The sequence below is a fragment of the Entelurus aequoreus genome, linkage group LG10, assembly GCF_033978785.1.
Source record: "Entelurus aequoreus isolate RoL-2023_Sb linkage group LG10, RoL_Eaeq_v1.1, whole genome shotgun sequence".
Taxonomy (NCBI): Eukaryota; Metazoa; Chordata; class Actinopteri; order Syngnathiformes; family Syngnathidae; genus Entelurus; species Entelurus aequoreus.
This window is the reverse complement of record NC_084740.1, coordinates 72,815,051-72,836,987: the sequence shown is the minus strand read 5'-3', so window position 1 is coordinate 72,836,987 and position 21,937 is coordinate 72,815,051. Positions and strand designations below refer to the sequence as shown.

The window sequence follows — 21,937 nt, the reverse complement described above, 5'->3', positions numbered from 1 at the left end:
GAAATAAAGGAGAACATAGTAGCGTTTTTGTTGGAGACTGCATATATTTCCAGTGCTGACATTCATCCCATCAGAGCTTGAGTGAGGTTTGAAATGTTAGGAAACACTCCCAGGGAAAATATTTACTCAAAATATGATAAAAGGAATGACACTAGGCATTTAATGTGCTGCACTTTAGTGTCCACAAGAGGGAGCTAGTCAAATCTCATGAATCTTTACACTTCTTGAAGCAGGAAAACAAACCTGAATCTTAATTTAAAACACATACCAAAGAAAACCAAAAAAAAAGGTGAGGAAACACGCTCCTATGTGCCACTTTATTAGGCACGCTGAAGACAATCATAATATTCTCTTCTAAACACGAGTGTGCAGAGGTGAAATAACACAAGGGGAGGGTGGGAAATAACATTCCAAAAATAGATATTTATATATTTATATATATTTATATATTTACGAGGTATGTCTGCTCAAGAATGAAAACTATCACATTTCAAAATAAGCAGTCTTTGTGTTTATCTTCTGAACGAGTCCTTGAGGAAAAAAAATGTCCCATTCTGAATCACAAAAATGTAAAAATAACAAAAGGCAAGGGTAGTCCACCTTCCTCAAAAAAAGTCACATCAAAAAGCCCCAACCTTCACTTCATTGTCGGGAAAGAAAAGACGGCGAAAGTCTCCAAAACCGTTCATGACCACAAGGGAGGCCTGTGTCTTTAAACAAAAAAAAAGGTGTCTTTGTGCAACAACAAAAAAAACCAAACAAATGCGGCACAGGTTCCTCCGGTGAGTGCGGGTGGTCAGCTCCTCCCTGTGGTCACGCCAGGTACTGCTGCATCGCCGTCTTGGCCCTGAAGGAGGGAGGAGTGAGCTCTCATGTCCTGCGTCTCTTCCAACTGTTGCTACTCACCTGTCGCTGAGGTTGGCGTCCGACACTTGTGAGAGTTTGTGCAACATGTCCACAAAGCCCAACTCCCGCAGCTTGTCCTGCCGCTCCTGAGAACCTGATAATAGGGAGAGAGGCGAGTCCTTTATGGGTAGACCAATCAAAGCTCACTTATACAGCCCTTAATCACAAAGGTCTCAAAGGGCTGCACAAGCCACAATCAGGGCAAGAAAAAAGCTCAACCCAATGGGAACAACAAGAAACCTTGGAAGGGACCGCAGGTGTCACTGAGAAAAATGATGAACTTGATTCTTGACCATAAATTGTCAGCCATTCTAGCATTTGTTTTTGTGTGCTTGTACCGTCCTCCTCGTTCCAGATGAGGTTGGAGATGCAGAAGGTGGCGGCCAGCTGCAGCTTCACATTGGAGTGGCCCTGAGGGACATCGAAAAAGCAGCCAAAATCTTGATGATAACAATATAAATACTTACACTTATTATGCAATGTGCATATGGGAGATCTCTACCTATCTTAGTGTCAAAAGTAGCTATTTTTATGGGCGTCTCCTAGGGGTGTAACAGTACGTGTATTTGTATTGAACCGTTTCGGTTCGGAGGTGTACCGAACGAGTTTCCACACGGACATATTAAGTAGCGTACCGCACGTTGTGTAAACAACGCACACCGAGGCACAACACACGGCATGCTAGCAACGACCGGGCTACGACAACATGTAAAAGCCAGAGCTGGAAGACACTCCTGCCTCGTTAAGATCTCCCATTTGGGAACACTTCGGTGCGATACAACAATGGAGGACGGAGGTTTGCCGACATCGTTCAGCAGCTGCTTCTGACAACACGCCAAACATGCTAACCCATTTGAAACGTCACCACCGCATTCAAGCAGCCTCTCGGCGAGTCAGGCAGGGCTAAAGCAATAACAAATGTTTTTAAAGCAGCAGATTTAAGACCATATTGCATTAAGAACTAGATTTTGACCCACTTCTATGGTGGAAGAACAATGAGCCCATATATCCTCTTACTGCCAAGTTAGCCAGGCTGGAGGGGAAGAAAAGTTAATCTGAGGCTGAGTTGACTTGAAACTGTTTAATGTTGCACTTTTTATATGTAGAAGAAAAGTTTTGTCATTTTGTTTCATCTGAGCAACAACTTGAAGCAGTTTAATGTTGATTAACGTGGACCCCGACTTAAACAAGTTGAAAAACTTATTGGGGTGTTACCATTTAGTGGTCAATTGTACGGAATATGTACTGTACTGTGCAATCTACTAATAAAAGTTTCAATCAATCAATCAAAAAAAGCACTTTATATGTAGAAAGGTTTTGTTAAGAAACCATTCTTTAGTTTTTATTTTATATATGTTGACCACATTAACCCTGGCAATGGACCCTGTGTGTATATGTATGTTATGCCATTGTTTACAAATTTGGTAAATAAATAACCGAAAAATTTATATTTTGTTTTCTTACTGTACCGAAAATGAACCGAACCGTGACCTCTAAACAGGTACGTACCGAACCGAAATGTTTGTGTACCGTTACACCCCTAGCGTCTCCATTATTCACGTTTTTTCTACTGTATAAAAGTTCATACGTACCATGTAGTATTTGATTTTCTGCAGCGTGTCGTCGTTAGTCATGATGAGCTCCTTGGCAGTGTTGCCGTCGGCGATGTTAGCCAGGATGCACAGCGTCTGGATGATGATTGGCAGACATTCAGCAATGATACTACTAATAAAAATAATACTTAAAAGAATAATAACCGCAATGGCCCGGCCGCACACCTGCTCTTTGACCTCAACGCTGTGCTCCGCCTCCAGGATTAGCGTGACCGCCTGCATGATCTGCTTGCCGTGAGAGCTCATGATCTGATCAATGTGCTGATAAAAGCACAACAAACATGTTGAAATTCTTCATGAAAGCTTTTACTTATATTTGTATTTACGAAGGCCATGTCCACACAAACACGGATGCAAATACCAGGGTTGAAACGATCTCCTTCCACATGAGTGTAGTTTCAAAACCGTCTCTGTCCATACACATACACCAGCTGTCATGCACATTTTAGTCCAGGGGTCACCAACGCGGTGCCCGCGGGCACCAGGTAGGCCGTAAGGACCAGATGAGTAGCCCGCCGGCCTGTTCTAAAAATAGCTCAAATAGCAGCACTTACCAGTGAGCTGCCTCTATTTTTTAAATTTTATTTATTTACCAGCAAGCTGGTCTCGCTTTGCCCGACATTTTTAAGTCTAAGAGAGACAAAACTCAAATAGAATTTGAAAATCCAAGAAAATATTTTAAAGACTTGGACTTCACTTGTTTAATTAAATTAATTAATTTTTTTACTTTGCTTCTTATAACTTTCAGAAAGACAATTTTAGAGAAAAAATACAACCTTAAAAATGATTTTAGGATTTTTAAACACATATACCTTTTTACCTTTTAAATTCCTTCCTTTTCTTTCCTGACAATTTATATCAATGTTCAAGTAAATGTATTTTTTTTATCTTAAAGAAAAATAAATTTTATTTTAATTCTTCATTTTAGCTTCTGTTTTTTCAACGAAGAATATTTGTGAAATATTTCTTCAAACTTATTATGATTAAAATTCAAAAAAATTATTCTGGCAAATCTAGAAAATCTGTAGAATCAAATTTAAATCTTATTTCAAAGTCTTTTGAATTCCTTTTAAAATTTTTGTTTTGGAAAATCTAGAAGAAATAATGATTTGTCTTTGTTAGAAATATAGCTTGGTCCAATTTGTTATATATTCTAACAAAGTGTAGATTGGATTTTAACCTATTTAATCAAAATTCTAAAATTATCTTAATCAGGAAAAATTACTAATGATGTTCCATAAATTCTTTTTTGAAGTTTTTCTCTTCTTTTTGTCGGTTGAATTTAGAATTTTAAAGAGTCGAAATTGAAGATAAACTATGTTTCAAAATTTAATTGTCATTTTTTTTCGTGTTTTCTCCTCTTTTAAACCGTTCAATTAAGTGTAAATATCATTAATTATTAATAATAACATAGAGTTAAAGGTAAATTGAGCAAATTGACTATTTCTGGCAATTTATTTAAGTGTGTATCAAACTGGTAGCCCTTCGCATTAATCAGTACCCAAGAAGTAGCTCTTGGTTTCAAAAAGGTTGGTGACCCCTGTTTTAGTCCAATCAGAAGCCTGGAAAAGCAGCCACAGCTGACTTAGTGGCATTACACCTCTGTGAATATGATGTTTATTGTGATGTACTAGATGTGCAATGACATGTACTTCATCTTTAGAATCAGCCCACACTTACACAGAACCTGGGGAACATTATGAATCTATTTTAAGTGCTTAAAGCGCACTGCTGCTGAAAACCAACACTAGTGGAATTACAACACGTTTAATCATCAACATGGTGATAAATTACATGTGAAATCAGTGCACACTAACTAGAAGCCAAAAAAAATCTCCTGAATGTTAAAGTGCCTAAAGTGCGTGTGCTGCTGCAAAACTCTAGTGGAATTATAACATAGTAATATATTTAATGAGCAATGAAGTGTACATTGTCTTTACATCAGTACACACTAACAAGGATTCCAGGACACATCATGTTTTTAACTTTTAGTCGCCAGGGCGCTTTAAGCGTGCACATTGTCGCATTGTCATATTGACCACGCCCCAACCACTACATGTATTTTGGTAATTTAGGGGAAACCCTGAGTATGCATTAATAAAGTATCTGTGTTCGTGTGGACATTGCCTAAGAGAATGTGCGTGTGTTTGTGTTCTTACAGGCCGCGTGGACAGAAGGTTCCGGAGCAACCCCAGCGTCTTCATCAGCACGTTGGCGTCAGGGTCAGACAGTAAGCGAAAGAGCTGCTCTGTTCCCAAACACTGAACGATCTCTACCTTTACCTTTTGGTCAGCCTGGAACGCCATATTCTATGCACACACACACACACAGTTATATTCTGTAATTGTCTAAAAGCCAGTCGGGGGGAGACTTTTCTTACCATAAGGGCCCAGATCCCGTTGACTCTTAGTGCAGGACTTTCGCTTTGGGTCAGACTGCATAGTAGTTCTATCACCCCTGATTCTAGGATGGGCTACAAACAAACACAGTGACTTAATATACTACACGCAGTAGAATATGGTAGGGGTTGTAACGGTTTTATAAATACTGAGGTATTTCGGTTTCAAAATCATCACAATAATACTGTGACGTGTTTTCAACGTAAAATTAAAACGTGGTCAGTGTAGTTTTTTTGCTGGCACTTTTGAATTGGTCGGTCTGGAACTACATCTCCCAAAATTCCCTGCAAAGCACATGTGTGGGAGGTTGTAAAGGAAAGAGAAAGGATTGTTTTTTTTTCCAGACTTTTCCTGAAATTTTGCTTAAAATCTATATATAACTATTTGAGTTATCTTGCTAACAGACAGACAGACAAACCTTGGTGAAAACATAACTTCTCTGTGGGAGAAAAGAAAGTCTGCGTTCTGGAAAAGGTCACTTTTGTTTTGAGCATTTCCAAGGCGACACAGAGCCAGCCGGTCTAGTTGCACGACAAGGCAGGATAATGACCAAAATAAATGTTCAATGCGGGAAATACAAGTAAAATAACAAAATCTACTTGATACATTCTTAATCCAGCCTTCTATTTTTCTACTGCCCGCCTCTCGATGTTGCAGGGGGGGCTGGAGTCCATTCTAGATGCACATAGGCGAAATGCAGGAGACACCCTCGATAACTCGCCATCTCATAAACCGTCACACAGAAAATATATTTGAAGTCAGCGAAGCCAAACAACAGTTATTAAAAGTTATATTGTTAGTTTAGTAATCTGAGAAGCAACATTTTCCAGACTGATATTAACATGTCCACTGTAGAGGACACTGCTTCCCATAGTGTACATAATGCCTAAAGTGTAAATTGTTTTACACTTGTTACACTGGATATTTACTTTGTTACTTTAAATACATCGACTGTAAGTTATTCTTTTAAATATTTGCTTGAAACACTATATGTTCCTGCATACCTTATTTTTCGGACTATAAGTCGCAGTTTTTTTCAGTTTGGCCGGGGGTGCGACTTATACTCAGGAGCGCCTTAAGTGTGAAATTATTAACACATTACCGTAAAATATCAAATAATATTATTTAGCTCATTCACGTAAAGATACTAGACGTATATGATTTGATCGGATTTAGCGATTAGGAGTGACAGATTGTTTGGTAAACGTATAGCATGTTCTATATGTTATAGTTATTTGAATGACTCTTACCATAATATGTTACGTTAACATACCAGGCAGGTTCTCAGTTGGTTATTTATGCCTCATATAACGTACACTTATTCAGCCTGTTGTTCACTATTATTTATTTATTTTAAATTGCCTTTCAAATGTCTATTCTTGGTGTTGGCTTTTATCAAACAAATTTCCCCAAAAAATGCGACTTACACTCCAGTGCGACTTATATATGTTTTTTTCCTTCTTTATTATGCATTTTTGGCCGGTGCGACTTATACTCTGGAGTGACTTATACTCTGAAAAATACGGTAAATATTTACACTTAAAAATAAATGTTTGTAGTAATAAATATGATTAGAACATTTTAGCATGTTGTTTGTCTTCAAAAACAGTAGGCGTGTTTATCGTAAATATTTGTGCCACTTAATTTTACACACTACCGCATTTTTACCAAGCTTTTATTTTTTGGACATTTACCGAAATAATATCGTACTGTATTAGGGCTGGGCGATATGGCCTTTTTTTAATATCTCGATATTTTTAGGCCATATCGCGATACACGATATATATCTCGATATATTGCCTTAGCCTTGAATGAACACTTGATGCATATAATCACACCAGTATGATGATTCTATGAGTCTACATTAAAACATTCTTGTTCATACTGCATTAATATATGCTCATTTTAAACTTTCATGCAGAGAGGGAAATCACAACTAAGTCAAAAAGGCAAAACTGTATTTACTAAACAGTTATTAAGCAGTGGCACAAACATGTCATGTCATTTCCAAAACAGAAAGTGCAAGATTGTCAGAGACATTTTAAAACAAGCTATTAGTGCACTTTTGTGAACGATGTCACTAAGATGACATATCAAAACAACACTAAATTAAAGTGCACTTTTTGTACAGAACGCCACTACAATAGTTTAAAACAAATAAAGTGCACTTTTGTGCATGATGTCACACAAAATATTTCAATAACTGTCAAATAAAAATTAGCTGCATAATAGGAAATCCAATAGTGTTCGTCCTTCGCTATGTGGTAGGTTCCTGCGGACATTATCTCCTTTTGTTGTTGACTTATTCTTTTCATACGGTGTTGATCTGGAAATGTTTGCCTCGGCATTTTGATGGTGTGGGCGTGTGGCACCGAACGGAGATGTTGACATGCGGAGTAAGCACTCTTCATTCTCTAGCTAGGGACTTTTCAAATGATGCTACATATTAGCAGTAATGCTACTTTTTGTAGCAACACTTTTGCCCCAAACTTGACAACTTACTGTTCGACATATTCCCACTTGAAGCCAAACCACCGCCAGACGATGGACCCCCTGTTGTTTTTCTTGGGAATTAATTCTTCCTTCATTTGTTACCAGATTCGCACCTTCTTTCTCTCGTATTACCACTCGCACCAAAGCTAACGTTACCCATGCTGCTACCTCTCTGCTCCGCGAGGGCGTACACGTATGTGACGTATGACGTGACAGTATGTGACGTGTGTAAGAAGGTGCGCTTGCTGTCTGTGAGAAGGAGACACAAGAAGGAGTGGGAAGAGCCTGTAGTCGTGTCGTGTAGTGCCAGCAGCTAAAAGCAACTGAGTGAGAACATATACTTGAATATCACGATATAGTCATTTTCTATATCGCACAGAGACAAACCCGCGATATATCGAGTATATCGATATATCGCCCAGCCCTATACTGTATCCATAATACCGTGATAATAGATTTGATACAGTTACATCCCTGGAATGTGGACCCCCATTAAGGCCATCCAAACTTTTTGTTTATAGCAGTTACTGCCATTGTTGGATGTAACGTCAAAGTTATGTGTGTATTTGTGCACATCTACCTCTTTGCTGGGCGAGAACTCCAGCAGGAGGTTGCATAGAGTGGACGACGCCATGACCAGAACTTCATCGGGCGCGTTCTGCAACAGCTGCATCCAAACAAACCAGTTATCACAGAGGAGCGTCTCGTTTTTTTAAAATGCAGCACTTTTCTCACCTTCATGAGAGGCTTCCACACGGCGTGGTCGTGGAAGCTGGTCCTCAGCTGCTGCACAGACCTCGAAAGACTATGTAGACATCTAGAACATAAAACATTTTAGGTTTAGAAATACTACCAATGTCCTTGTCACATTCGGAGGTTTTCTTACCTGACAGCAGCCAGGCGAACTTTAATGCTCGACTCGGACAAGCCGCTGACTATCCTGTCCATCATGTTCTCCGTCTCTGTGATCTTCACAAAACACAAGAGTCCAATGTCAACATGGTGGCGCACGTATGTGGATTGTATCATTATGGAAACAAGGAGGACGGCCTACCTTCTTGCGGATGTCCTCGTCATTGGAGCCTAACGAGGCGTAAAGTTTGAAAGCGGCTTGTCTCAACTCATGTGCGTGCTTCAGGTCATGGTCCAACTGCGCAAACAGTTAAAAAAGACGATGTTAACAACTAGAGATGTCTGATAATGGCTTTTTTACCGATATCCGATATTCCGATATTGTCCAACTCTTAATTACCGATACCGATATATAAAGTCGTGGAATGAACACATTATTATGCCTAATTTTGTTGTGATGCCCCGCTGGATGCATTAAACAATGTAACAAGGTTTTCCAAAATAAATCAACTCAAGTTATGGAAAAAAATGCCAACATGGCACTGCCATATTTATTATTGAAGTCACAAAGTGCATTATTTTTTTTAGCATGCCTCAAAGCAATAACAGTGCAATACTTTTTCATAACATGGTCACTACTGCCTAGTTTCTCTTGTTATATTCTTATTTTACTGTTATATTTTTATTTTCATTGTTGCTTTTTATTTGTATTCTTATTGTAATATTTTTCTATTCTGTTTCCATTTATACCCCCATTATTTACTTTTTACTTTTTAAATTCCATCTCAATTCTGTACACTGCTGCTGGAATTGTAATTTTCCTGAGGGAACTCTCCTGAAGGAATCAATAAAGTACTATCTATCCATCTATCCATCCAAACAGCAGCTTGAAATTTGGGACATGCTCTCCCTGAGAGAGACTATGAGGAGGTTGAGGTGGGTGGGTGGGGGTAGCGGGGTGATTTATATTGTAGCGTCCCGGAAGAGTTAGTACTGCAAGGGATTCTGGGTATTTGTTCTGTTGTGTTTATGTTGTGTTACGGTGCGGATGTTCTCCCGAAATGTGTTTGTCATTCTTGTTTGGTGTGGGTTCACAGTGTGGCGCATATTTGTAACAGTGTTAAAGTTGTTTATACGGCCACCCTCAGTGTGACCTGTATGACTGTTGACCAAGTATGCCTTGCATTAATTTGTGATGAGAACAGCCGGTAGATATTATGTGATTGGGCCGGCACGCAAAGGAAATGCCTTTCAGGTTTATTGGCACTCTGTACCTCTACCTACGTCCGTGTACACGGCGGCGTTTTAAAACGTCATACATTTTACTTTTAGAAACCGATACCGATAATTATGAAACCGATAATTTCCGATATTACATTTTAAAGCATTTATCGGTCGATAATATCGTCAGCCCGATATTATCGGACATCCCTATTAACAACTAAATTAGACTCCACCTTGCTCACTGACTCACCCTCTTGATGTCAGCGATGGCCGATACCGAGCTTGGGTATTTGAAGTAGTCGGCCAACATGGCCACAAGGTGGTCGGTGGTGCTGGCAATCCTCTGCAGCTCCACGTCTGGCTCCATGAGGAAGGCCAGCGTCTCTGCTCCCTCCACGCGCTCCTCCAGCAGGTGCTCCTTGCTGCACATGCGCACCAGACACGGTAGCGTCTGCGCAGACGACGACAAATCACACACATACTTCTATATCAAGGCAACAAGCGGAATAGTGGGAGAAAAGCATCACCTTCAGCACAATGCAGCTCTCGTCTGTCCTAATGGCGCCTGCTCGACACATGTACGTGAGACTGGTGCAGAAGGAGGCGCACGTCAAAGAGATGCACCACAAGGAGCATTCGAAAGAAAACATGATGGCCTCCGCTTTACTCACCACTTGGCTGCCGTTAGCTGCATTTCAATGGGCTGATCCCTTTGCATCATTCTGACAAATACCTGAGAGAGCAGCTCTCCTTCTACCAGTACTGCAAATACGCAACAAAACCCCCTTAGCCCGATCATGAAAGCAAACTATTAACGAGAGACTGAACACTCACCTTTCACTAGCGTCATGGAGACCGCAGAGTTCTCGTAAGCCAGCACTGAGAAGCATTTTAACGCCTGCATCCGTACCTGGAAGGTAGAAATTGAAGCGAGCGATGCTTTACATTAGCCAACACACTGAAAAGGATTCTATTAGAATGATTTGAATGACAAGATAACCACTCATTTAGAATCCCTTTAATTAGAAGCACTTTATCTAAAAATCAAGAACTTTTTAACACTTAAAACTAGGGATGTCCGATATCGGCCTGCCGATATTATCGGCCGATAAATGCGTTAAAATGTATTATCGGAAATTATCGGTATCGGTTTTTTTATTATCTGTATCAGGTTTTTTTTTATTTATTTTTTTATTAAATCAACATAAAAAACACAAGATACACTTACAATTAGTGCACCAACCCAAAAAACCTCCCTCCCCCCATTTCTTTCTGTTATCAATATTCTGGTTCCTACATTATATATCAATATATATCAATACAGTCTGCAAGGGATACGGTCTGTAAGCACACATGATTGTGCGTGCTCCTGGTCCACTAATAGTACTAACCTTTAACAGTTAATTTTACTCATTTTCATTAATTACTAGTTTCTATGTAACTGTTTTTATATTGTTTTACTTTCTTTTTTATTCAAGAAAATGTTTTTAATTTAGTTATCTTATTTTATTTAATTTTTTTAAAAGTACCTTATCTTCACCATACATGGTTGTCCAAATTAGGCATAATAATGTGTTAATTCCACGACTGCATATATCGGTTGATATCGGTATCGGTAATTAAAGAGTTGGACAATATCGTAATATCGGCAAAAAGCCATTATCGGACATCTCTACTTAAAACACACAATTTGTGCCTTGTCAGAAAAAAAACATTTTAGTTTATTAAACAAAACATACTGTACTGTCTTTTTTTATGAACTTCTGACATGCAAGTTGAACGGAATAGTAATTTAAATACTTTAGATTTTTAAAAACAGGGGTTTTCAGGGCAAGGTCCCTCAAACTGACAAAGAGACGGTGCAGGGACCCCCATATTTATACCGTATATGTAGTAGAGTTGTCCCAATACCAATATTTTGGTAGCAGTACCTATACCAAGATGTATTTGGTGCTGAGAAAAAGTAGATATCCATTGAATTATAAATAGAGAAATCATGAAAAACATGAAGCATGTGTAGCCAACTTGGATAGTTGGAGCGTATTACTGCTCGCCTCAAAGTCTGTTCTCCAAGGTAAATACGGTACATACTACATTACCTTAAAACTACTGAAGTTGTTTGTTGTGCTTTCTATTGTATTGTTGTTCATAAAATGATTTCTTGTCTAAAAGTTAGTTTTTCTTTTTAAGAAGGCATTTTAAAAGGGTGCTGTTTTGAGTCAATTAATTCCAATGGGTGACGCTGATTTGAGATACAAGTGTTTTGAGTTAAGATACAAGTGTTTTGAGATAAGAGCTCCGCCACGGAACCAGTTAAACTTGTAAGTTGAGATGCTACTGTATTAGAAAATAATTTGTCAATTACAATATTGTTACAAATAGTGTTCCCATCCCATCCGTTTTCTACCGCTTGTCCCTTTTGGGGTCGCGGGGGGTGCTGGAGCCTATAACAGCTGCATTCGGGCGGAAGGCGGGCTACACCCTGGACAAGTCGCCACCTCATCGCAGGGCCAACACAGATAGACAGACAACATTCACACTCACATTCACGCACTAGGTTCAATTTAGTGTTCCATCATTCATTATGTCTGAGCTTACCTTGTAAGAGGGCGATATTAGCAATGGGGCGATGTTCTGAATGGCGCCGTGGTTGAACAGAACAGTCTGGTGCTCCGGCGTCTGGAGGCAAAAGATTCAAACAAAAATTGCCCAATCAAAAATTTCATGGAGTCTCAATCCCGCCAAGACCGTGCAGGCTGTGTGTGCGCCAATAGCAACCAAATACCTTACAACAGTGGGAGAAGATCTGCGTGGTGTACTCCTGCGTCCTGTGTGAGCGGCTTAGTAGGGACATTAAATGGGGGACCACAGTGGGATCCTGGGGATGGAGGTGGGAAAACCCATCAAAAAATCACATGTGGCCTCTTTTGGTAGGGGAAATGAAAGCAACAAGTGAGCCTACAGTGTAGAGCAGCTGCACAGGAGTGACTGGACTGATGAAGACCGTTCTGAGACATCGAAGACAAGCCTCAATGAAAATCAGGTCTGGACATAGCAGGCCTGCAAGCAACAAGAGGAAGTAATTGTTGATTAGCCTCCCCCTACTCCCTTCTGCTTTCCAAAAAGGAGCATGTACGCCAACCTTGAAGAAGGGCAGGGATGATGTGGCAGTCCACCAGGGACTTGATGTTGTTCTCTGTGCCCATGGCCAGACTGCCCAGGACCACGGCACACTCTGTCCTCAGCTCCAGGCTTGAACAGCTCTGCTGAAGCAGATACAGTAACCTGCAAATAACACACAACCGTTCTGTTAAAGGGAACCTGTGATTAATTTTGTCTTTTGTGATTTATAAATGTTGTTGCAATATTGGACACTCATGTTCAACAATGCCAACATGTCAAATCATGAGGTTGATGCATTTTGGCGTGAGTTTGCATGCAGTTTTAGATGCCCATGTTCACGGCGTTCTGCAGTCTGGCTACATTGTGATGTCATAGCGAGGTGGATGTACTTATTTGGACATTAACTCCAGCTCTCAGCCCGAGGTGGAGGACCTTATTTTTTTACAATCTCAGCAAGCACAAAACACCTCCATGCCGAATGCAGTGACATAAAAGTAGCAGAAAGTGTGCAGATGTACCCAATGTTGTGACTGGGTGAATTGATGTATTGTTTATGAAGTTTATTTTGGACAGTGTCTGGAAATTTTTTCAGCAGTAACAACTTCAAGATATGTATTTAGACAGTGTACATTTTCAAAAAGATATACTTTTAGAGAGGTTTCGCTGTTGGAGCGTGGTTTCATTTGGAATCTAGGAACGCTTCCACAAACAAACATCTTGCAAGCAGACAAAAAAACGGGTCATACATGTCATGTGTGGAGCAATATTTACACCAAAGCATATCCAATACATATTGTCTAGACCAGTGTTTCTCAACCATAGGGCCAGGGCCCATTTTTGGGCCGCCAAAAATTATCTGTTTTCTAAGCCGTGATCTGTTTGGGCCACAGTGGTACTCAGTTGTCATACATTTTTCAACCACTTTTGGCAGTAATGACAATACAAACAAACAGAAGAAGTCTGGAGCTAAAGTCATAGAGACGTTTCTTAAGCTCAAAAATTATGATTAAAATGGTCAAGCTGTATTTTAATGTGCACTTAAAATTGTATTGACAGTTTATTTAAAAAACATACATATTATTTATTCGAATGTATTTATTTCAGCAGTGCATAATTGTATCTAAATGTATTCCTAAATCTGTTTTTATAAGTCCCTTCTTTCGCAGTACCGTATTTTCGGAGTATAAGTCGCACCGGCCGAAAATGCATAATAAAGAAGGAAAAAAACATATATAAGTCGCACTGGAGTATAAGTCGCATTTTTGGGGGAAATTTATTTGATAAAAGCCAACACCAAGAATAGACAATTGAAAGGCAATTTCAAATAAATAAAGAATAGTGAACAACAGGCTGAATAAGTGTACGTTATATGAGGCATAAATAACCAACTGAGAACGTGCCTGGTATGTTAACGTAACATATTATGGTAAGAGTCATTCAAATAACTATAACATATAGAACATGCTATACGTTTACCAAACAATCTGTCACTCCTAATTATTACACCCATTATTTACTTTTTAAATTCAATATCAATTCTGTACACTAGTGCTGGAATTTGAATTTTCCTGAGGGAACTCTCCTGAAGGAATCAATAAAGTACTATCTATCTATCTATCTACCACCTTAGCCGTGCTCACCCTTTAGATAACAGTAGTAACTTCAAGGCACTAAACCTGCAGACAAAAGTTATTCTCAGGTTTCTCTCTTTACATTTTCACACTTTGCAGTATTTTGTTGCACTTTTAAAGCATTTCTTACGTATTCCTTATTTTAAGAGGTCATTGTTAAGTGTTCAACATGATTTTACAAATCAAAAAGTGTTTTCCATGCTTGTCTTGACATTTCCTTACCTTTCTGCCTTGATAGCTGAATGGGTTATAATCAGAGGAGGGCTACTTAAAAAAAAACTATTTAATATATTTTTGTCCTGGTCATAAAAAATATAAATAATTATCGATCTCGACCGATAAAAAACACTTGTATCATGATACCGTTTTCAACTATATCGCCCAGCCCTACTTTGCATGATTTTATGATGGCCACAGTTAGAACCTGGAACATATTTTTTTTATATTCATTAATTCCCAAGGGAAAATCATATACACAAGAAAAATCTTGCAACAGCTTGTGTTTATAATTATATTTTAAAAGCTTTTATCGTGTAGCAATAAAAGAGAATGTAATATTTATTTCATACAAATACATGCCTGATACCAAATACCAATTCATGCATGAATGCATCACAAACCATGTGTCACTTGATACCCCCGCTTATGGCTCAGATATCAAATGTGTCTTTTATCTTTCAATAACAAAAGTTTTAAAAATCACTTGAAGTCAGAAAGTAAAATACAAAACATGGGTGACGCTTACCTCGGCACAGCTCCCAGGACGATCAGATTGGCTTTCTGCTTATTGTTGCCAATTACGGCGTTCTTCATATCGCTGCGGAGATGAACACAACAGACATTTGTGCGACAACCTTTTTAAATGCATTTGCGTTTAGTTAAATGTGTGTTTTGTTTTGAAGACGCTGCATCATCTAATTTACACAATGCTGTGCGCGCTTGTATTTTTTTCCCCCACTATGAATATATTCAACTGTGTTCTGCCAAATGCTATCAAATGGCAAAAAGGCTTGTGGAAAAGTACTGCAGACTGGACACTGTAACAAGAGCTAGCCTCTCCTCTTCTGCGGTTAAAAATAAAAAAGAACCAAAGTGGATTCAGTGAGAAGTGTTTTGAAAGAGACCGGCATGTAAACACAGAAGAACAGCAAGTGTGTGCTTGTTGTTGATTTTGAAACATCAAGTTGGTTCATGACATGAACTTACATGACTCCCTGCAGAACATTCTGTGGGTCGGGGTCGAACAGGCGGTCCACATAATGGCGACTCGTGGCAGTGACTTCCTACAATACAACAAGAAAAAAAACTAATGGCCAAACTGACACATAAAAAAATGTGCTTAATTATATGCTCGTCACTGTCAAAACGTGCCGACATTCTCATTCTATGCATGCACCCATTACAAAACACTCTGAGGAGTCTACAACGTAGTATCCAGTCTTTGCATTGGATGCATAAGGAACACAAACACTTCCTTTGCACACGCTTAAAAACTGCAGATTACAAACTGTTTAGGAGTCTTTAAAATGGTGAAAATCAATTACGTAAAACCAGATTTATGATCAATAATGTTCACCACAACTTAGTTGTTGTCTTCACTTTTATTGAACTTTTGTACATGCTTTTGTTGCAGGACAAAAAAGGAAAGACACCTGCTTTGAAAGGAACATATTATTGTGTGCAAAGTCAACTGTAACTGCCTGAGGCCTTGCCTGGCTTTAAGTACAGTGGTTTACTACATTTAAAAGGGGTTATTTGCAACATTTACACAGATGCCTAGAGGGCACTAACTTTCCACTGTATTACACACTATATCCCGCCCACTTACAACTACGTACATACAGTACATAACACGTGCAAGCGCATTAGCTTTGGGTGTTGTTAGCTAATGATAGCGATTTGGATAGCTAGCGTTAGCTCTCATTGAATGGATATTCTATCATAACAACTTCAGATTTTTAGTTGCTTCTATTGGACTGTTTTTGTATGTGTGCACGCACTCCCTGCGTGTACATGTGGACCAGACAGGGTGAGAGACCGCTGTTAACATCAATCAATTTCTTTGAAACTGTAAAATATCTTGTTACTAGAGATGTCCGATATGGCTTTTTTGCCGATATCCGATATTCCGATATCGTCCAACTCTTAATTACCGATTCCGATATCAACCGATACTGATATATACAGTTGTGGAATTAACACATTATTATGCCTAATTTTGTTGTGATGCCCCGCTGGATGCATTAAACAATGTAACAAGGTGGGTGTATATTGTAGCGTCCCGGAACAGTTAGTGCTGCAAGGGGTTCTGAGTATTTGTTCTGTTGTGTTTATGTTGTGTTACGGTGCGGATGTTCTCCCGAAATGTGTTTGTCATTCTTGTTTGGTGTGGGTTCATAGTGTGGCACATATTTGTAACAGTGGTTAAGTTGTTTATACGGCTACCCTCAGTGTGACTTGTATGGCTGTTGACCAAGTATGCTTGCATTCACTTGTGTGTGTGAAAAGCCGTAGATATTATGTGATTGGGCCACCACGCAAAGGCAGTGCCTTTAAGGTTTATTGGCGTTCTGTATTTTCACTATGTCCGCGTACACAGCGGCGTTTTAAAAAGTCATACATTTTACTTTTTGAAACAGATACCGGTAATTTTGAAACCGATACTGATAATTTCCGATATTACATTTTAATTTATCGGCTGTAATATCGGCAGTCCGATATTATCGGACATCCCTACTTGTTACACAAACTTGATATTTGCGAGAAAAATAGTAACTTGTAAAACAAATGAGTGTCTGTTAAACCACTAACGGAAACATACTGTAAGTACGATTGTATTTTTGCCTCACTACTGGGAGAATCCTGCATGTGACTTAGGCATTTAGGAGAGGGACTATCCAGGGCTAGCTGCAATGCACTCAAACAACCTCCAGGTAGCATCTGTGAGCAGATAATACTGTATCATCCCTTTCAGACGTATCAGGTCAGTTGTGCATTCTTCACTCACGCTTTAAGTGAAGGATGAAGCAAAAATACAGCCTTACTGTTAGCCAGCTGTTGTTCTTGACATATTTTTTGTTTTGAAAAATGTAACTGTGAGCAAGATGCAAATAGTGTATTTGAGTTAACTATCCATCAATCCATCCATTTTCTAACGCTTGTCCCTCTTGGGGTTGCGGGGATTGCTGGACCCTATCCCAGCTGCACTCGGGCGGAAGGCGGGGTATACCCTGGACAAGTCGCCACCTCATCGCAAGGCCTGAGTTAGATATTTGCATTATTATTTTTAAGAGGGGTTCATTGTATGGAGGTTAATTTGTGTATTTAACGAAAGCTCTTTTTTCTGCGTTACAATTTTGTGAACTGAATTTTTTTTACATCAAATTATGCTGACAATTTCATTTGAATAAAATGTGTTAGCAAATGCATGGGTATAACATATAGTGTTAAACAATTTAGTGTAAAAAGTGTAGAAGAATTTGCTGCTTCAAAAAGCAAGACCAACTTCCTGTAAATTAAGATTAAAGCAATTGATCCTGTCTCAGAACAAGCCAATGAGGTGTCAAGTGACATAGGTCTTGCAAAAAAGCATAAAAAGGCAGTTACCTAGGCATAATACAAAAGAATAAACATTTCAAAACTACAGAAAAGATTCCAATGTATTTTTATAAACTGAATTTTTAAACACGCATTTTGCTACCATCTTTTTCAATGCAATTGTCGCAATAATTTGATGTTAACAAAATACCTTCTCTGAATTCAGTGTCAAAAAAAAGCTTTTGTAATAAAGACACAAATTATCCTCGTTTTAGAAGTTTTTAGAGACAATTTCCCTACTCTCGTTTGAAGTTTTGGGGTAATTTTAGGCCCAGATGTGTTGATACAAGGCAGCACGTGTGCCTCACAATAAGAAGGTCCCGAGTTCAATCCCGGGCTCAGGATCTTTATGTGTGGAGTTTGCATGTTCTCCGCGTGACTGCGTGGGTTCCCTCCGGATACTCTGGCTTCCTCCCACCTCCAAAAAACATGCACCTGGGAATAGGTTGATTGGCAACACTAAATTGGCCCTAGTGTGTGAATGCTGATGGATTGATTGATTGAAACTTGTATTAGTAGATTGCACAGTTCAGTACATATTCCGTACAATTGACCACTAAATGGTAACACCCTAAATAAGTTTTTCAACTTGTTTAAGTCGGGGTCCACGTAAATCAATTCATGCTGTCTATCTGTGATGGCCCTGTGATGAGGTGGCGACTTGTCCAGTGTGTACCCCGCCTTCCGCCCGAATGCAGCTGAGATAGGCTGCAGCACCCCCCGCGACCCCGAACGGGACAAGACAAAAAAAAAAAGGTCTAAATCATTTTCCAGTCGAGTCCCGAATGACGTGTGGGAAGGGGTCTTCCGGATCAACTCTGACTTTAGTGTACCCAAATTTGGGGGACGGCGTGGCGCAGTTGGGAGAGTAGCCGTGCCAGCAACCTAAGGGTTACTGGTTCAATCCCCACCTTCAACCAACCTCGTCACGATCCGTGTGTCCTTGAGCAAGACACTTCATCCTTGCTCCTGATGGGTCGTGGTTAGGGCCTTGCACGGCAGCTCCTGCCATCAGTGTGTGAATGGGTGAATGTGTAAATAGTGTCAAAGCACTTTGAGTACCTTGAAGGTGCAAAAGCGCTATACAAGTATAACCCATTTTCCAATTTACAAGCAGTAGAAAATGGATGGATGTGTTAATACACTATGTCAAAATGAACACAAACAACAGTATGGTTTTCTTTCCTTCAGTTTAACCTCGTGACTGCAGCGGTGGAAAGAAAGCAAAGGTGGAATATAAAGATAAACACAAAAGCAGGTAAAACGGCTACCCTGCACTCGGGCGGGTTAATAGAAGCTGTGCTAGATTGTCCCCCTGCAGCTGCATGTGACAACACTATCAAAGTTGTGTTATTGTCAGTGACAGCAGAATCTTCAACACGGTGTCACCCAGTAATGTCGTTGATTGATTGATTGATTGAAACTTTTATTAGTAGGTTGCACAGTGAAGTACATATTCCGTACAATTGACCACTAACTAAATGGTAACACCCGAATAAGTTTTTCAACTTGTTTAAGTCGGGGTCCACTTAAATTGATTCATGATACAGATATATACTATTTTCATAATACAGTCATCACACAAGATAATCATCAGAGTATATACATTGAATTATTTACATTATTTACAATCCGGGGTGTGGGATTTGGAGGGGGGTGGGGGGTTAGGTTTGGTTGGTAACAACACTTCAGTCATCAACAATTGCATCATCAGAGAAATGGACATTTGAACAGTGTAGGACTGACTTGGTAGGATATGTACAGCGAGTAGTGGACACAGAGAGAGAGATCAGGAAGTATAAGAAAAAGTGTCTACATCTGATTATTTACATTTGATTATTTACAATCCGAAGAGGTATGATGAGGAAGGGGGGTGTTAGTTTAGGGTTGATGTTGCCTGGAGGTGTTCTTTTAGTGCGGTTTTGAAGGAGGATAGAGATGCCCTTTCTTTTACACCTGTTGGGAGCGCATTCCATATTGATGTGGGATAGAAAGAGAATGAGTTTAGACCTTTGTTAGATCGGAATCTGGGTTTAACGTGGTTAGTGGAGCTCCCCCTGGTGTTGTGGTTATGGCGGTCATTTACATTAAGGAAGTAGTTTGACATGTACTCCGGTATCAGGGAGGTGTAGCGGATTTTATAGACTAGGCTCAGCGCAAGTTGTTTTACTCTGTCCTCCACCCTGAGCCAGCCCACTTTGGAGAAGTGGGTAGGAGTGAGGTGTGATCTGGGGTGGAGGTCTAGAAGTAATCTGACTAGCTTGTTCTGGGATGTTTGGAGTCTAGATTTGAGGGTTTTGGAGGTGCTAGGGTACCAGGAGGCGCATGCGTAATCGAAAAAGGGTTGAATGAGAGTTCCCGCTAGGATCTTCATGGTGCTTTTGTTGACCAGAGATGAGATTCTACAGAGAAATCTCATTCGTTGGTTGACCTTTTTGATTAACTTGGTTGCCATTTTATCACAGGAAAGATTAGCCTCTAGAATGGATCCTAGGTAGGTGACCTCATCTTTCCTGGTGATAACAATGTCACCCACTTTTACCTCTTCGGATTGTAAATAATCAAATGTAGACACTTATACTTTCTGATCTTTCTCTCCGTGTCCACTACTTGCTGTACATATCCTACCAAGTCAGTCTTACACTGTTTCAATGTCCATTTCTCTGATGATGCAATTGTTGATGACTGAAGTGTTGATACCAACCAATCCTAAACACCCTCCCCCCTCTCCATATCCCACACCCCGGATTGTAAATAATGTAAATAATTCATTGTCTATACTGTGATGATTATCTTGTGTGATGACTGTATTATGAAAATAGTATATATCTGTATCATGAATCAATTTAAGTGGACCCCGACTTAAACAAGTTGAAAAACTTATTCGGGTGTTACCATTTAGTGGTCAATTGTACGGAATATGTACTGTACTGTGCAATCTACTAATAAAAGTTTCAATCAATCAATCAATCAATGTTGGCCCCAAATAGGATGGATTCTGTTTTACCAAAGTGTATGGATAGCTTGTTGTCAAGTAAGCAACATCAGAAAAGCATTGTGGCAGTCCACCACGACCATAGAAAATAAATATTAATGTGGTCATTCCGATTGCAGCTTTGGCCGTTCATTCATGATTACAGCAAATGACTAACTCAGCTGCGGCTAACTGCTAGTTAGCGTAAGAAGAGCACCTGCCACCGGCTTTCGCTTCACGTCACATTCATAGCTGACTTCAACATTAGTGAAGAAATTGTGGAAAATTAGAGGAATCAATGTACGTATTTAAGAAATGTGCAAGCAACGGTTGGATTTTTCTTAGAATAAACATTTGTGACAACTCGTAGCGGTTAGCCGCTATCCTATTCCGGGTGACACTGACAGCTCTGTCGTCGGCTCGGTTAGACTCGCCGAACGAGCCGAAGGGGCGAGTAGACGTAGCCATCGCCGTTGTGTGTCGTGTTCCCGAACATCCCCGCCTGTCCGTGCGAGCGGTGTGCTTGAAACGAGTACTCACTTTGAGGTAAGCACCCACAGGAGGCGGACCGCTTAGCATGGATGCTAACATGAGGACACAAGCGGTTGCTCTAGTTTTGACGACTCCGGACTTGTGTCGACTTGTTGGTGGGAAGCAGTCATAACAAGAATGGGGGCACAGTGGAACTACAAACTACCAATGTAATACGTAAGAGTGGCACTCACAGACAGCACACTGATGCGGAGAGGGGCCTCCAACAAGCACGCCATCTCTCGTCCCCCGATGGAGCGCCCCAATCGGCGCAACACTTTGCAGACACTCCGCCCCCCCCAGAACAGCTTTAAGCGGCTTTTTCTTTTTTTTTTCTTTTTTAAAGAAAATGTTGCTGAATAAAGCAAATCCAAGGTTTCGTTTTTAATTAGTTTTAAAAACGTGTGCACTATGTCGCTGCGGGCATGAATGTAATTACGAGGCTTCAAAGTAACACTGCTAACTTAGCGTGTTGCCTGACAGGCAGTCGTGTGAACGTGACGTACGGTGGCCTCTTTAAAGCAGATTCGTCACATGTACAATGATCGACAAAAGAAAAAAGGTGTATTATTTTTGTACATAAATATAGATATA

General features: G+C 39.8%; 2 protein-coding genes across 6 annotated transcripts in view; one reads left to right on the top strand and one right to left on the bottom strand.

Annotated features, from left to right (window-relative positions):
* Positions 1–21,937, top strand: part of dbr1 (debranching RNA lariats 1) — a 38,529-nt gene that overhangs the window by 6,295 nt on the left and 10,297 nt on the right. The window contains exon 2 of one of the 4 annotated variants that reach the window (XM_062061636.1): positions 4,681–4,749. The gene's annotated coding sequence lies outside the window, so the exon portion shown is untranslated. The other 3 variants (XM_062061639.1, XM_062061638.1, XM_062061637.1) reach the window with 3 other exon arrangements.
* On the bottom strand, positions 712–21,854 carry armc8 (armadillo repeat containing 8). 2 transcript variants are annotated; one of them, XM_062061634.1, is made up of 22 exons: positions 21,538–21,854; positions 15,448–15,524; positions 14,987–15,058; positions 12,630–12,772; positions 12,450–12,547; positions 12,273–12,365; positions 12,086–12,166; positions 10,322–10,397; positions 10,159–10,249; positions 10,015–10,075; positions 9,738–9,938; positions 8,466–8,561; positions 8,298–8,380; positions 8,147–8,228; positions 7,992–8,078; positions 4,900–4,992; positions 4,679–4,828; positions 2,685–2,780; positions 2,499–2,594; positions 1,245–1,317; positions 907–1,000; positions 712–847 (listed from the first exon to the last, which is right to left on the bottom strand). In XM_062061634.1, the coding sequence occupies exons 1-22, from the start codon at positions 21,580–21,582 to the stop codon at positions 814–816; spliced, it is 2,022 nt and encodes a 673-aa protein (XP_061917618.1). In that variant the 5' UTR covers positions 21,583–21,854; the 3' UTR covers positions 712–813. The 2 variants fall into 2 exon arrangements, with proteins under 2 accessions (XP_061917618.1, XP_061917617.1); XM_062061633.1 differs by lacking the exon at positions 21,538–21,854 and adding an exon at positions 21,353–21,507.

Bases quoted from the DNA above. Each gene is read 5' to 3' on its own strand.
- armc8 (XM_062061633.1), bottom strand. From the start codon at position 21,403: ATGTTAGCATCCATGCTAAGCGGTCCGCCTCCTGTGGGTGCTTACCTC. The intron at 12,167-12,272 runs GTATTTGGTTGC...TTTTGCCTCCAG, and splicing joins TCTTCTCCCACTGTTGTAAG to ACGCCGGAGCACCAGACTGT. The intron at 10,076-10,158 runs GTGAGTAAAGCG...CTTCTGCACCAG, and splicing joins CAGCTAACGGCAGCCAAGTG to TCTCACGTACATGTGTCGAG.